The sequence below is a fragment of the Rhipicephalus sanguineus genome, chromosome 2 (assembly GCF_013339695.2).
Source record: "Rhipicephalus sanguineus isolate Rsan-2018 chromosome 2, BIME_Rsan_1.4, whole genome shotgun sequence".
In the NCBI taxonomy this organism is placed as follows: Eukaryota; Metazoa; Arthropoda; class Arachnida; order Ixodida; family Ixodidae; genus Rhipicephalus; species Rhipicephalus sanguineus.
In genome coordinates, this window is record NC_051177.1 from 122,888,818 (window position 1) to 122,904,707 (window position 15,890).

The 15,890-nt window shown below is 48.4% G+C and overlaps 1 protein-coding gene across 1 annotated transcript in view; it reads left to right on the forward strand.

The window, feature by feature from the left end:
- Positions 1 to 15,890, forward strand: part of LOC119383613 (dual specificity tyrosine-phosphorylation-regulated kinase 4) — a 321,020-nt gene that overhangs the window by 253,183 nt on the left and 51,947 nt on the right. The window contains exons 3-4 of the mRNA XM_049412594.1: positions 8,850 to 9,058; positions 10,061 to 10,224. Coding sequence (XP_049268551.1) covers positions 8,850 to 9,058; positions 10,061 to 10,224 — 373 coding nt within the window. The remainder of the gene's footprint in view (positions 1 to 8,849; positions 9,059 to 10,060; positions 10,225 to 15,890) is intronic.

Sequence of the window (15,890 nt, forward strand, 5' to 3'; positions counted from 1 at the left end):
AGTAGGGTTGGGGGGGCGCTACGACGAACCTTTGCCCCACCTGACGGGTATACCTTTCTACATGTTGTGCTCTCACCGGTTCGCGTTGAGACAACGGACTGCACGAAAACCACTTCTCTCCCTGGAGCGCGGCGTATTCCCTTACACCAGCGTTTTGCAGAGTTACGCGAGATCCTTACTTCGTGTAACATTGCACTTTGTTGCTATTGCGTTCAATGCTTCACCCTTGCAGCGAAACTGATTCTTTTCTTGCTACCTGCTTGACACCAATGTGCCCATTCGAAAGCTTTCAATCGAACTACGGTTCGCGAGGGCTCTGGTAAAACTTTGGCTCATGCTTACCTCGGCGTTCTCAAAGGTATTGCTGGACACTCAGCATTGGGAAAATCCGTCCGCTCCGCAGAAGCAACATTAGTACCACTGATACAAATTGCCACAAGCACGCGCTGACGCGCAGCACGAGTAATCCACATGATGTTAGTCGTCAGTCACGAAAAAATGCGAGCTTGCGCAGCTCCCGCACGAAAGCAGAGAGCACCGACACAACACATATTGCATGTGGTCGAGCGAACGCCGAGCAGGAACAGAAACTGAGCCAATTTTCTTTATCCACCCAAATCGAGAAACTTCGACGGTGTTGTTATCACCGGCGTCGATCTCGCTCGTTTCTTGTAACGTCACAGCCTTCGCGCCCCATATTCTAGCATTGACCTCTGCCGCAAGGGTGAAAGGGAAAGCTTACGTGGGTATACACTATTGGCATGGGCCAGGACGTTTCGCACCACTCCAGTGAGCCTTTTCCATACTCTCATTCCAAGCCTGCCTCTAGCGTGTTGCGGAAGCGCGGACAGAAAAGCAGAGAAGGAGGGGGGCGATACTTGAAGTTCGGCGCCGTGACTATTGGCCTGGTGTGCGACCGATGGCGGCGCTGCGAACGGCGCCTGTATGACGTCAGAGCGGGGATTCGCGCGCTTTCGTCTGCTACGTAGGCCCAGCGCCGTGTTGAAACCACCGTTGTGGTAAATCTCAACAAAAAAGCAGTTCAATTGGTTATCTTGCATATGGTGGCTACTGACGCTGTTCGAACAACCATGGGTCTGCTTTTAACGTTGATTTAGAACTACAACTCTTTGTTTTTTTTAGAACTGCGGCTGCTTGTCGCCGCGGCGAGTGCTGCGCAATGGTGAAGTACTGCTCTGTGCCTCAGTGTACTTCGTCCGCTCGTGAAAAGGCGTTAGCTTAGACAACTACCCTAAGGACCCAGAGCTGAAGAAGTGCAACGCAAGCTCAGAATGGGAAAGCGCCCCACGCCTTCATCGACCGTGTGCAGCAAGCACTTCGCGGACAGTGACTAGAGCACTGCACGTGCCGTGATTCTCGGCCCGGGCCCGGCCCGGGCCCGGGACTCGTTACAATTTACCCGCCCGAGCCCGGCCCGGCGGCGAAAATCGAGACCCAGGCCCGGCCCGAACCCGAGAAAAAATTTCGCCTACCCGGCCCGGCCCGGCCCGACCACAGATCGGGCCCGACAGGGGCCCGAGCGAATAATCTAGGTGGTGTTGCCCGAACATAGAATCAACCGCAAGGCGCTTTATGTGCCAAATATGTACGCATGCTTGGCGCATGCTTCGCTAGCAAGTATACTTTAACCTACGGTACTTTCTTGCAAAAGGGGGTTGGCTCACCGTGGAAACACTTGAGCGGACATACGGGGTACGATGAACGTTTGTTCGGCAGTGGTATACCTAATTTTCTGCGAATACAATCGGGATCATGAAGAGCGTTTTGTAGCAGATATTGTAGGAAGAAAAGTGTTTTGCAGCATGAGTCCGGTTTTAATAAGGAGCGCAATAAAAACAGAGGGGACAGAGAACAGAACGCTCTCTTCACTTTGTTTTTATTGCGCTCTCTATTGAAATTGAAATGGACACGAAAGTGAAACAATGAATCGGCTTAGATTGACAAATTGTGCTCTGAGCAATCGAATGTTGCTAATTTCACCAACACAGATGCATGAATAACGGAGAAAATCATGGTCAAAGTCTCATTTCTAAATATTGTGCCAAAATCTCTACGCGTGACAACACGGATTTCAAAGCGTATTTTTCGTATATTGGCGACTTTGGCTACTCGAAATTTCCTGAAGCTTCGTATGTCAAGTCTATGCCCCCCTTGGAAGACAATATACTTCATTTTCGTCGATTAGGAACTGCGTAGGACCTAGCAGAGGCCGTCAATATCCATCACGTTCCGGCATTTGATGCGGCAATTTCAAGGCGGCGTCACCACCCGTAATTTCTTTTTGCGCGTTTTCTCGCGACAGGCGTGGTAATTTTAAAATTGTGTAAGAGTAATTTACTAATACCACAAACATCGTTTTTCCCTTTAGTGTCCCTCTAAAGCATGTTGTAACTACAAAGCCAACCGTGCACCCTTCTGGATATGTAGCACCTATATTTATCATAGTAGCACCTTGCCACATCAGGAGAAATAGAGGAACAAAGCCAAATTTATTAGATTTGTTGTGAATACACTAACCTAAATAAAAATAATAACGAACCGCGTGCACCACGTGCACTTTGGAAATACGTATAAGAAGCCGAGTGGAAAAAACTAAACTCTTTGTCATAGCATTCCTTTGATATGTCACACCACTGCTCTCATATACAGTCTATAAGTTTCTGTGGCATAGTTAATAGTTTATTTGTTCTTATGTTATTGTACAAAAAATCAAATTATAAAGAGATTCCGCTATAAGCAAAACATGCGCCGTTGTATCACATGTCCTGCCGCGCTAAAGTTTCTTGCACTGCTTGCGCTAGCTGCAGGGGCCCACATCTGTCTTGCAAAATGTTAAGGCGTCGGGAGTCGTAGTTCTTAACTTCCAGCACTGGAGCAGATTTAGGATGTCTTTTGCACCTCTGCAGAATGAAAACAGTTGTCTAGTTCATCCCTTCTATTCTTTCGTTCCCGAACGTTGTGCCACTCTTGAGTACAATCTATAAATGCATCTGAGGGCTTCTCCTTGCAGTTTTCAGCAGTGTTTTTATGCACGGCTTGCACAGGGTTCTTTTTTTATTCATATTATAATAATGGATGCCTTCCTAACGATGTTGTACCGGTGGAAGATGGCCTACACTGGTAAGACTACACTGGTATACGACTGGCAGTAGGTGGACAAAGTGGCTGCGATTTATTTTCGGGGTTCATTCCAGTTTGGTAATAAAGGTGCGAATAAGCTTCTCGACGCTTACTCATTGGATGCATATGATTCGAGGTAAGGCGACATCACCCGTCATGGAATTAGTGATTCTTATTTCGCTCCCCCCTCTCTCTCTGTCTCTCCCTTCTTTCCACTCCTCTTCCCTTTCCCCCGACGTAGGGTAGACAACCGGACTGCTGTCTGGTTAACCTCCCTGCCTTCTCCCTTTTGTATTCCTTCCTTATTTCAAGGCAGATATTTCGTCAAGCGAATATACCTTGCCTTTAAACATGAATATAGATGTTTAATGGACTTATGCTATACCTGCACATTCCAACGCTGTGTGGCAGTATCATGTAGCTCTCGCACTGTTTAGTGCAGGGGTCTTAAGCATGCGGCCAGCGGACCTCTCGCTAGCGGCCTGCGGCCTGCACATAACTGTCTTCGTCCCATATATTTTTAATTTTTTTATAAGTACATTCTTGGGCTACACAGGCATGACAGGTCTAAAGTATTTTTTTTTTTCGTGCAGCCATCATGTGTTGATACACAACCGTGAAACAAAACTCTATATTGCAGAAATGTCGCCCAGATTTTAGTCATTTCGGAGATATGCATCAATATGCTGGTGTAATCTTGCCACCAAATACCTTTCAGAAATGAGCCATATATGAAATATTAAAAAGATATTTCAAATGGCAACGTTCGCTGACATCTGGTAAAACCCCCCTCCCCCCTCCCCCCCCCTCCCCCACTCTCCACTCCTACCTTCGCCAATGTCCTGGCCCTTGCGGAAGTAAATTTTCGTGAATGCGGCCCGTTAGCTGACTCGAGTTCGACATCCATGATATAGTGGCACAAGACGAAAGCTCAGATGTTAACAATGTGGGCACACAAAGCAAGCTGTGCATGTTCATCTCGCGTCACATCTCGCGGGGACGGAGCCACGGAAAAAGAATGTGTCTTTATAGGGATTATATGTAACAGACTCCGCGCAGTCATTTCGTTTCAATGGAGGGCTGGAACTTCCAAGAACGTTTCCCCGCCTTGGAGCTCCGTGATTGCACTTGCGATGATAAGTTATAGGTATAAATTTATTATAGTACATTTACGATTGCGATTACATAATAACAGCTGGGATATAAAATAATAACGAATGCAAATAAAGTAAAGAATAGTGAGATGTCAAGTACATAAGCGCCTGGTCTATTTACTTTTAGCTCGCCCGCTTCAGATAAATCAAGTATCCCCATATGCAAGAAGCAAAAGAAGATGAGTACTGGTCGCTCATAAAGCTTCTACAAATAGCTTGACCCACATAAAAAAATCGCTTTATCGAGATAAAATGTGAAACGTGTATGTACGCTCAACGTATGAGGGACGCACTTGAAGGGACACTAATGAAAAAAAAAAAAAACAATTCTCCTATTATCAGTAAACTACTCTTAAAATTCCATAATCACCACGCTCGCTGCGACAAGAGCCTTGGTAAGCGAGAAAACGTGCAAAAAGAAAATGCGGACGCCGACTCCACCATAAAAATCGTGGAACACCGTGAAGTCATAGATTATGACGGCGTCCACTGGGATCTACGTAGTTTCTAATGGGTAAAAATTAAGTACATTGACCTCTGAGAGGGCCATGGACTTAACATACCAAGTTTCAAGAAGTTTCATTCACCCAAAGTCCCCAAAATACGACAAATACATTTTAATATCCGTGACGTCACGCGCGGAGATTTCCGCGCGTAATTAAAAAATGGAACTTTGCCCTTGATTTCCTCCTTATGATGGTGAAACTAATTACGTCTGAGTTCTCAGAGCACACTTTATTAGTCTTAAACGATTGATTGTATCACTTTAGTGTCCCTTCAAGAACTGAGCAAAGTGCAAGCTCGGCCCGACCCGAGCCCGCCACCTCAAACCCGGGCCCGGGTTTTCGGGTAGGCCCGAGCCCGTGCAGTGCTCTAACAGTGACTTCTGCTACCCACCGTACGCGCGACTCTTAGGTAAGCTTGTGACCGTGTTTAAGCGCCTCGCCAATACTTAAGGCGTTTATTGCACGCAGGCTATAAGCATAGGCGACTTACACGAGGTGCGGTGCCGTCCCACAACCTGCCTCGAAGGCCCCTAGACAAGGAGCCGACGACGCGGCCTCCGAATCGCCTCGCAGGAAAGCGCGCCTCGTGAGTTCAGCTGAGCGGCGCAGGATATCTGAGACTATACGGCTGCATTTGGATGGCGTACATACGTATTTTACTTATGAAGGCAAGCGAGCGCCTAGCGGACTGCTTATCATAAAGTCATAAGCGAAACCCGTTGCCGCTGTTTAGTGCACATTCTCTAAAAGTTTTCACCTGAGGCAGTACAGACGCTTTTTTAAAAGCGGAGCTCTTTAAGCTTTTCGTTAGGCTGCGTGGCGTGAAACTGCACCGAGCTTGCCTTTGCCACGTTAATCTCTGTGGCCCTGTGCGTGGTATAATCAGCGATTAACTATTTGTTATATTCTAATACCCATGCGACGGCCCTGTGCGGTAGTAATAGGAACTACGACGTAATATCGTTCTCACTGAACCAACATTACGGGACAAACTGCGATCATGGGCATCGGCTGTGCAACAAGGCGGCACTTGCGCACTTGTTTGCAGGACGAAAGCAGCGGCGGTGATGCGATCTCTGTTGACGGCCTCGACCGCGCATTCAGCAACGTGTCCTGCGTCGTACACCGCCTCGCCCTCGATGAGGCACCGCTACCTTTCACAAGCTTTACCTACATACTTGCAGATGCTGAAGAACGGCACGCTTACTGAAATATCGAAAGAACACCCAAGCTAATTAGTATCGTACGGCGGAAACAAGATAACGAGCGAGAACACTCGCACATGGTTTCACTTTCTTACCAGCAATGCGGTCGGTGGCATCGGCGCACTCGTCGACCATCCGGGGGATTTTCTGGCCCTGTCGATTGGGCCGCAACTAAAACAAGTTCAAGATTACACTCGAAAACATTCGTTGCAGGCGTTAGTTGACCGTCGCGAGGCTGTTCGTGCGACAAAGTTCCCGCCTGAAGCAGACGATCCGCATACAGGAGCAGCGGCTGCTGCAGCGCGGTTGAGAGCGGCGTCCCCGCTCTGACGTTACACGCGAGAGGGCGCCACTCCAAGATCTCGAGGCCAATCCAGTCATAGCGAAGTGAAATTGCGTTATCATTGCCGCTGTGATTTGGACACTTGTAAGGGCCGTCGCGATGGTGCAGTAGTTACGGTGCTCGGCTGCTGATCTGAAGGCCCGCCGGTCGTGTTGGTCACCACCGGTCTTCGCCTGCTGCTGCGCCGGGAACACCAACCCGCAACACAGCACTCATGTTTCCCGACGTATTGCCAGATGGCGTCCATGTCTCATGCAGCACCTCTTCTATCGTCTTTAGACGACATTTGCAGCGAAGCACGCAGATACGCGGCCAATTTTATTAACGACGCTTGTAAAGAATGGTACCTCTTGCTCGAGGGCGGGTGTTGCAAGCGGCGGTCACGGAGTCGGACGACAACATGAACGAAGCCCGCGCACTCACGTCCTCGGGTATTTTATTGTGATAGCAATTACATGGACAATCTCGGCTGAATTTTACCGTCGCCGTCATGCACCGTATATGTATAAGTATGTATATATATATATATATATATATATATATATAAAAGCCCCAAAGATAAATAATTCAGAAAAATGCTTCTTAAGCGCGGAATCGAACCAGGGACCTCTTGCTCCACAGCGAGTGGCGCTACCCACTACGCCACGAAACGCAGATCCTCCACGTAGCTAACGGCGAGTGTTATATACACACCCTTTACCGCTGGACGGACTCAGAGACGGCAGGCGCTTATGAGCGTTTCTTCATTACCAGCGAGATGGCGCTAGGAGCGCGACGGGCGCATTTAAAAGTCGTCGGCGAGCTCGCTCGCTTCTTCTTATATTTGCGCAGGGAGAACCTTGCCCTTCCGCTGTCTGCTCGCGCGGTTTTCTCGTGGTGAGGGGAAGAGGGATGTTTCACGCTTTCACCGTGATGCCCGCGCTCATGTTACGGAGCGTACGAAAGTCAGTCGAGCTCAAGGGACGCCGTTAAACGAACAAACAGAAGATGAGCGCGAACTATCAAGTGTCACAGCTCGACACTTGAAGCATGCTAGTTTCCTTCGCTGCTTCGGCCGCCTTTGCAACAGGAGCGCTGTTCAAACTGAGAGTATGCATTGGCGAGCCTCACTTCGTATCACGTGACATGCCACCCTCGCAGCGCGAGGGGCTCCCTTCGCGGCTGAGAGGCTCGCATGCACGCAAGAGCCTCCACCAACCCATTCCCCTCTCCTTGTTTTGCCGGATCGTTCAATAAAGTTGTTCACTCACTCACTCACTCGTATAGCATTAGTTTCTTGCTATCGCATTCATTGCTTCGCCCTTGCGGCGGAACTATGACTTGCTCCACACCGCATTCAGGCCGTCGCTGCAACATTACAGCGGTTTTCCTTTAGGTCGGTAAATTACACATTTCTCACTCTTACTCAGAATATATACTTTTTTGCTTACATGACTCACTCGGACCCTGCAAATGCACAAAATTTATGCTCAGTGTGGCTCACTCCGACTGAAACACAGCAAAAATTGACTTTGGCAAGCTCACTAGGACTCAGGTTCACCGGAATTGCTACACAGTCGGGCTCACTTAGACCCAGACTCATGGGTACGTCTGAGCCTGAGTGAGCCTATGTTAGTGGACTCATCAGTGAGTTTGCCGACATATGGTCATGATACTTATAATGTGTCATGCATATACTGATATCCCAGATATAAAATAAAAATGACTGTAATGACGTCATTTAGGCCATTCATGTCATAGCATAAATGCCATTCCTGGCATGTCATATCATGACATGTCATTTATTACTGCATCTGTGTCATGCATACATGCACATTCTAGAATATACCATGTTATGAAAAGACCAGGATGGTTTCACGACGTACGCGTTGTACCATTTATGCTTTTTATTTCATTACACACAATATGCCTGTCATGACATTTACGTCATGACCTGTAAATCATGTTTGTCATGCAAGAGCGCCATGTCAATTACGTTCGCGTACATACCATGGTAATTGAACGATCACCACATCAAGATGGCATCTTGCCATTCATGTCATGAGATATGTAACATGCATAATGCTATTCATGCCATTGCCTGTCATTCATGTTCATTCATATATCATGCCTTGCAAATTGTAATATGTACCGAGTTAACGAAACGACCGCGAGAGCACAAGAACTAGGCTGCTTGATAGATAGATAGATAGATAGATAGATAGATAGCTAGATAGATAGATAGATAGATAGATAGATAGATAGATAGATAGATAGATAGATAGATAGATAGATAGATAGATAGATAGATAGATAGATAGAAAGAAAGAAAGAAAGAAAGAAAGAAAGAAAGAAAGAAAGAAAGAAAGAAAGAAAGAAAGAAAGAAAGAAAGAAAGAAAGAAAGAAAGAAAGAAAGAAAGAAAGAAAGAAACTGTCAAAGTACCTTTGGTTCGACAAGCTTACACCTCTTTCTCTCTCTATCTCAAGTTCAATGAATTCCTCTTCGGTTTTTCTATACAGCGTTGCGTGTCGGAGCCAGAGCTGCAGTAACAACAATAACAATGGCACCAACGGCGTCAACGGCGGCGGCAGCTCGTCGGAGCTGCGCGCAAGCTTGGACTCCTCCAGCTGCAACGGGGCACTGTCCGTTGACGGGCACCGCAGGAGGCAGTCGCCCGACGGACCGAACGTCGACCCCCACGGACGGCGGCTACCCCTCTCGCCCGCCGGTGAGTCAGCCCACCCTACAGCTGCACACGGGGCGATTTAGTGGTTGGGTTTCTGAACGCGTTCAGGTATTATTAGAGCCGACTATGACTGATGCGATCTCGAGATACTCTGGAGCAGGCATCACGATGACATCACGATGCCATAGCAGGGTTCTCGTTAAGGGGAGTGCCCCCCCCCCTAATGATATGCATTAACAACGGAGGGGAGGCACCCCTCCCCCCCCCCCTGTTAATGCATATCAAGCGATGACGTGCTTCTCACAAAGGCCTGCCATTGGTCTCCGGCTTTCGGGTCTAAAGGTGGGAAGTAAACAGATCTTTGAATGCAACATCAGGGGTTCTCGGTCTCCATTATCGTAAAAAAACATGCGTAGCCATAACCCTTTGCATTAAAAATGACGTGAAAGGTACGGCTGAGTGAAGGTATGGCGCTCAATTGGCGCCACCCTTAGGATATTTAGGGGGGGGGGCACCCCTGCCCCTCTCCGTGCGCACGCCTGTGGCCAGTGCCACATTTTTGCGGCAAGATTTCCGCCTTGTTGAGCATACTTGTTCCTGGCGCGATAGTTAAAATATGAAGAGGGGACAGAGGACATGTAATGCCCTCTATCCCACTTTCACGGTCTAAATATTGCGCCAAAAACAAACAGATGCAGGCAGACTCAGAAGAAACACGCTCAACAAAAAGGTTAGAGCCAATACACTCTGTGGATGCGGGTGGCATCGGCATCTAACGTTTGTTGGCATTTTGAGCAGCCCCTTCAAACGGCACAGCGAAACGCGTGTTTGCCATGAAATTTTAGCACAGCCGGAATTTTCTTGACGTGTATTAATCATCACACTGCAGTTAAAAATAACAGATAACGTCTCCTATGTTTTCCTCGGCTTTATTGTCTGTCGGTTTCATTGGTTGTGTCTAACAGAAAGCGATTTTGCAACTAACTTTAGTGTTTAGGAATGACTTCTACTGCTTTTTCCTCGCCCACCGTGGTGCTGCTGCAGAGGCCCTCCTGTACTACGGCAACCGCCTGAGCAGCTACGAGCGTACCGAGGTGTCCCAGTACCGCGACGTCTGGTACCTGGGCCTGGACGCCAGCAAGATTGAGTACGACGAAGGGGCCGGCCAGAACGGCGGTTACGACGACGAGACCGGCTCCTACATCAAGGTCACACACCCGTTCTCATTCTCTGTCTCGCTTTTCCTTTAAAGCGAAGCTTTCTTCTTTGTGAATTTCCCTCTTGATCATTGCTAATGAGTCTTGCTGCTGTTTTTAAAGGGACACTAAAGGCAAATAACAAATTACGTCAGAGTGAAAACTCAATGTATGACAACTGCTAAAACGGCAATATTATCAAGAGCAGTGCCATAATTACCGAGAAATTAAGCTAAATGTATCACATGATGAGCGCCACGAGTGGAACATTTTCGAAGTGATCCCGATGACGTATGAGAGTCTGCCTACAATAAATCACTAGTAATCAAACTAGCAGCAATAAAAAAAGAACCTTCCGTGCATCAAAAGACGTAATAAAATGCTGTTTATTCGTTTCCGTTTGATTCATGGAAAAAAGAACCTCTGTGGCGTTGCCATGGGGAACGGCGCGCGTGGTTCAAAGGTTCCGTTTTCGCTGAACTGCGCTTCGCCCGGCGCCCTGCTTCGCTCACGCGGTCGCGTCTCAGCGGTAGTTTCGGGATCGCGCATTGCCGCGTGTGTTTTGCGCGCTCGTGAAAGTCGCTCCGACAGAAAGTTCGAGAAAATGCCGCATGCAACGACGCCGGCACTACGAGCCCTCAGCAGCATACCGAGATCATCGGGGCTCAAGTCGCTGAATTGCAGCCCAGCGTCGCGAGCCAATGTCTCGTTGTCAAGTTCTCCGTCCACATTCATTGCGACGATTGCGTCAAGCTTCGATGGCTTCGATGGCCGTTGTTGCTGCTGTGGGTCACCGTCCCGCTACTTTCGCTCTGCTGCTACTAGTGTCGGCGGCCGCGCAGTAAAGGCGGGCAACGTTGGGCACGGCAGCAGTGACGTATGAAAGTCTGATTTCAGGCGGGTTATTTGAAGTGCGCTAACGCGATGCGGACCACTAAAACGTGATTTTATTTCAAAATAAGCACTGCCTTGGCATAAAAGTAGCACTACGAGGTATCTGGACCGCTATTTCAGCAATCAACGTCGACTTAATATTTGCCTTTAGTGTCCCTTTAAGCAGCTCACACACGGAACAGCACTGTAGAACTTATAACTAATAACTGTAGGCCATATAACCTTATATAACTATAGCGCTTAGTAGATCATATATATATATATATATATATATATGTATATATATATATATATATATATATATATATATATATATATATATATATATATATATATATATATATATATATATATATATATATATATAACTAAAGTAATGTGGAACAATCTTGGCAGAGAACAGCGCTTTGCGATAGGTGGCGATACACTGGAAGTTGTAAAGGAGTACGTCTACTTAGGACAGGTAGTAACCGCGGAGCCGAACCATGAGAGTGAAATACCTAGAAGAATAAGGATGGCATGGGGCTCATTCGGCAAGCATTATCAAATCATGAATGGTAGTCTACCACTATCCCTCAAGGGGAAGGTATATAACAGTTGCATCTTACCGGTACTTACCCACGGAGCAGAAACCTGGAGACTTACAAAGAAGGTTCAACTTAAATTGAGGACGACGCAGCGAGCGATGGAAAGGAAAATGATAGGTGTAACCTTAAGAGACAGGAAGAGAGCAGAGTGGGTCAGGGAACAAACGGGGGTTAAGGATATCATAGTTGAAATAAAGAAGAAATGGATATGGGCCGGGCACGTAGCACGTCGGCAGGATAACCGGTGGTCATTAAGGGTAACTGACTGGATTCCAAGAGATGGCAAACGCGTGAGGGGGAGACAGAAAATTAGGTGGGTAGATGAGATTAAGAAGTTTGTAGGTATAACGTGGCAGCAGAAAACACAGGACCGGGTTGATTGGCGGAACATGGGAGAGACCTTTGCCCTGCAGTGGGCGTAGACAGGCTGATGATATATATATATATATATATATATATATATATATATATATATATATATATATATATATATATATATATATATATATACATATATATATATATATATATATATATATATATATATATATATATATATGCGCGCGCGTGTGTGTGTGTGTGTGTGTGTGTGTGTGTGTGTGTGTGTGTGTGTGTGTGTGTGTGTGTGTGTGTGTGTGTGTGTGTGTGTGTGTGTGTGTGTGTGTGTGTGTTCAAATGGGGCGTTTTACAAGCAGGAGTTGACCCGACGAAGCAGTTGCTTACTTTGCATAAGGGCTAACACAAAGCAGGCCAGCGATCACAGTGTGTCGTCTTTCTCTTCTTCCTGGCTCGAGCCCCGTGTCCACTGCCTTCATTACAATCACTCCCGGGCAATGCGGGAGCCATCCTGGCGACCTAAGGGCAAGTGTACACAGAAGGGTCATGGTACTGCTTGAGCTGAGAGACGTGCACGATTTCTTGTCCACGACGGTGCTTGTCCGCAGATGCGTCCAGCGACTCTACGAGGTAGTTGACCGGGGATGTTTGTTGTACTACCCGGATAGGGACCATGGTACCTCGAAGAAAGCTTGTGGGAGAGTCCCGAAGGAGTCGACGGAACCCATAACCACACCATTGCGTTAGGAGCAAAGGACGTGGGCGTAGTCGAGGCATCATGGCGATGTTTTTGGCGTGTCTGGTCCTGTGACGTGAACGCACGAGCAAGCTGGCGACATTCTTCAGCATGTGCAGCTGCTCGTGAGACAGTTGTAAACTCTGAAGGATCCGGCCGATAAGGCAGAATTGTGTCCATTGTGGATGATGGTTCGCGTCCATAAAGAAGAAAGAAAGGCGAAAATCCAGTGGTGCTCTGCGTTGCAGTGTTGTAGGCATACGTGACGAAAGGCAGTATGCTATCCCAATTGGAGTGGTCGGATGTAGCGTACATGGCCAGCATATCACCAAGTGTACGATTGAAACGCTCTGTCATTCCATTAGTTTGCGGATGATATGCCGTGGAGGTGTGGTGTATGATGCGACACTTGCTCAACAACGCTGTAATAGCTTCGGAAAGAAAAACTCGGCCACGGTCGCTGAGTAACTCCCGAGGTGCCCCATGCCTTAAGATAAGGTTTTGCAGTATGAATTAGTGCAGCTGTTTCAGCGTACCGCGTAAGGTGATCGATAGCGACAATGACCCAGCGGTTGCCGCTCGGATCGAAATGTCGCAATATGGGAGGCGTCGTGAGGAGGCGTCGGAGTTCCTAAAATGCATCTTCGCACGCCTGCGACCAGGCTGATAAATCAGAACTGCCGGCAAGAAGGTTGGTCTAGGGGGTGATAATGGAGGCAAAATTGCGGACGTAGCGGCGGAAATAGGAACATAAGCCTATGAAGCTTCGGAGCTCTTTGATTGTGGTTGGTTTCGGGAACGCAGCAACGGCACTAAGTTTCGTAGGGTCAGGGAGGATACCGTCCTTGGAAACTACGTGACCTAGGATGATAAGCTTGCGAGCTCCGAAGTGGCATTTCTTCAAGTTAAGTTGAAGTCCCGCCGTGGAAAGGCACGTAAGGACTTGCTCGAGGCGGCTCAGGTGGGACGCAAAGTCGCTTGAGAATACCACAATATCATCCAAATGGCAGAGGCAGGTGTTCCATTTCAAACCTCGCAGAATTGTGTCCATCATTCTTTCGAAAGTGGCAGGAGCGTTGCAGAGGCCAAAAGGCATAACGGTGAATTCATATAGTCCATCAGGTGTTACAAAGGCTGTCTTCGGGCGGTCGTCCTCTGCCATGGGCACCTGCCAATAGCCGGAGCGTAAGTCTAACGAAAGAAAGAACTCTGCTCCCTGCAGGCAGTCCAAGGCATCATCGATACGAGGGAGAGGGTATAGGTCTTTGCGCGTTATTTTGTTAAGGCGGCGGTAGTCGACGCAGAACCTGATGGACCCGTCTTTTTTCTTGACGAGGACTACCGGTGAAGCCCAGGGACTGTTTGAGGGCTCGATGATGCCACGTTTCATCATGTCGTCCACTTGTTCGTCGATGACACGACGTTCAGCAGATGACACACGATATGGACGTTGTCTTAGCTAGGCTTGTTGACCGATGTCAATGCGGTGAGCGACTGCGGATGCTCGGCCTAAGCATGGTTGGTCACGGTCGAATTAAGTGCGAAAACGCTCTAGGAGGTTCGTGTTCTCTTTTCGCTGGGTTGGTGGGAGCGCGGAATCAATGGCACCGGAGAAGACTTCCACAACATTATTAGCCGCAGTGGGTGAGGTGACAGCACAAATCGGGAAGGATGCTGTGGGATCAGGTATGGTAGCCGGGAGAACGCAGTCGTAAAGTTCGTAGCTTCCCAGGCATTCTCCGTGGAGTAGGGATGACGAGCTATCCGAGGAATTGCACACATAAATGGCAGCGTGACCATCGCAGAAAGTGATGACGGCATACGGAAGCAAGAAATTTCGACGGCGCACAGAAGTGGCCGATGGTATAAACAAAGCAGGTGATTCCGGAGGAGAGGCACATGACACCGGGATGAGGGCGGCTGAGAAAGGCGCAATGTCGACGTCAGAAGCGGCAAACACTTTACACGAAGCGCGATCATCGGAGTCGAAGCACGGCACAGATAACGTGAGTTCAGAACGAGCGCAGTCGACCACAGCAGAATTTGACGAAAGGAAATTCCACCCAAGAATAACGTCGTGCGAAGAACGGAATAAAACGACAAATTTGACGGCATACAGGACACCTTGAATGACGACTCGCGCAGTGCACAATGCTGAAGGCTGAACATGATGGGACGTAGCTGTCTGCAAAGATAGGTCGATAAGTTGAGTGGTTACTTTGTTCAGATTTCGGCAGAGTTTTTCACTAATTAAAGATACGGCGGCTCCAGTGTCAACAAGTGCGTCAACGTCAACGCCATCTATAGAGAGTTCGATTTCGTTCGGGGGACAGAAATTAGGTCTTGAAATTTTCGCCGACAACGCAGTTCTTGCCGCCGGAACTGCGCCTGTCAGTTTTCCCTTCGGGGTGGGCTGTGACGGCGTAACATTGGAGAAATTGATCGGCGACAGGGTGAAGGCGAACGGCGTCAGTTGAATGGTCGGCGACTGGGAGGTATGTCCGTAGAAGAATCGGCAGGAACGGGACATCGCGGTTGAGCCGGCATGTAGTTGGAGGCCCCGGCATTGTCACGAGAAGGGCAGCTGCGACGGCGGCACTATATAGCGGGCTATGTGGCCGGGGATGCCACATGAAAAGCATATGGGTCGATTATCAGGTGTGCGCCATGGGCTGACGGCGGGAGCACTGCTGGTTGAGTAGAAAGCGGTAAACGGGCGTGCAGCTGGCGGCGACGTGTAAGCGTTACGAGTTGGTTGGTATGTAGCCGGAGACGTTGAAGCGCGTGGCCGAGCAACAGCGGCTGCATACGTCAGTGGTGCTGTAACCGGAGGTTGAGTAGGACTTGGTGACAAGGGCGCAAGCGGCTCAGGTGCTCTTGTGATTATAGATAGCTGATGTGCAACCTCCTCGCGAATGTCATTAAAGCTGAGTGGTCGGTGGTGTCATGGCGAAAGTCCAAAGATGAAAGATCCGCTGTGTCTTGAGCGGCGCAACGTGTTGAAGCGCGCTGCCTACGCAGCTCATCGTAGTTCTGGCACAGCTGCATTACATCGGCGACCGTCTGCGGACTTTTTGAAGCAAGCATCTGGAATGCACCGTCATCGATGCCTTTAATGATGTGCT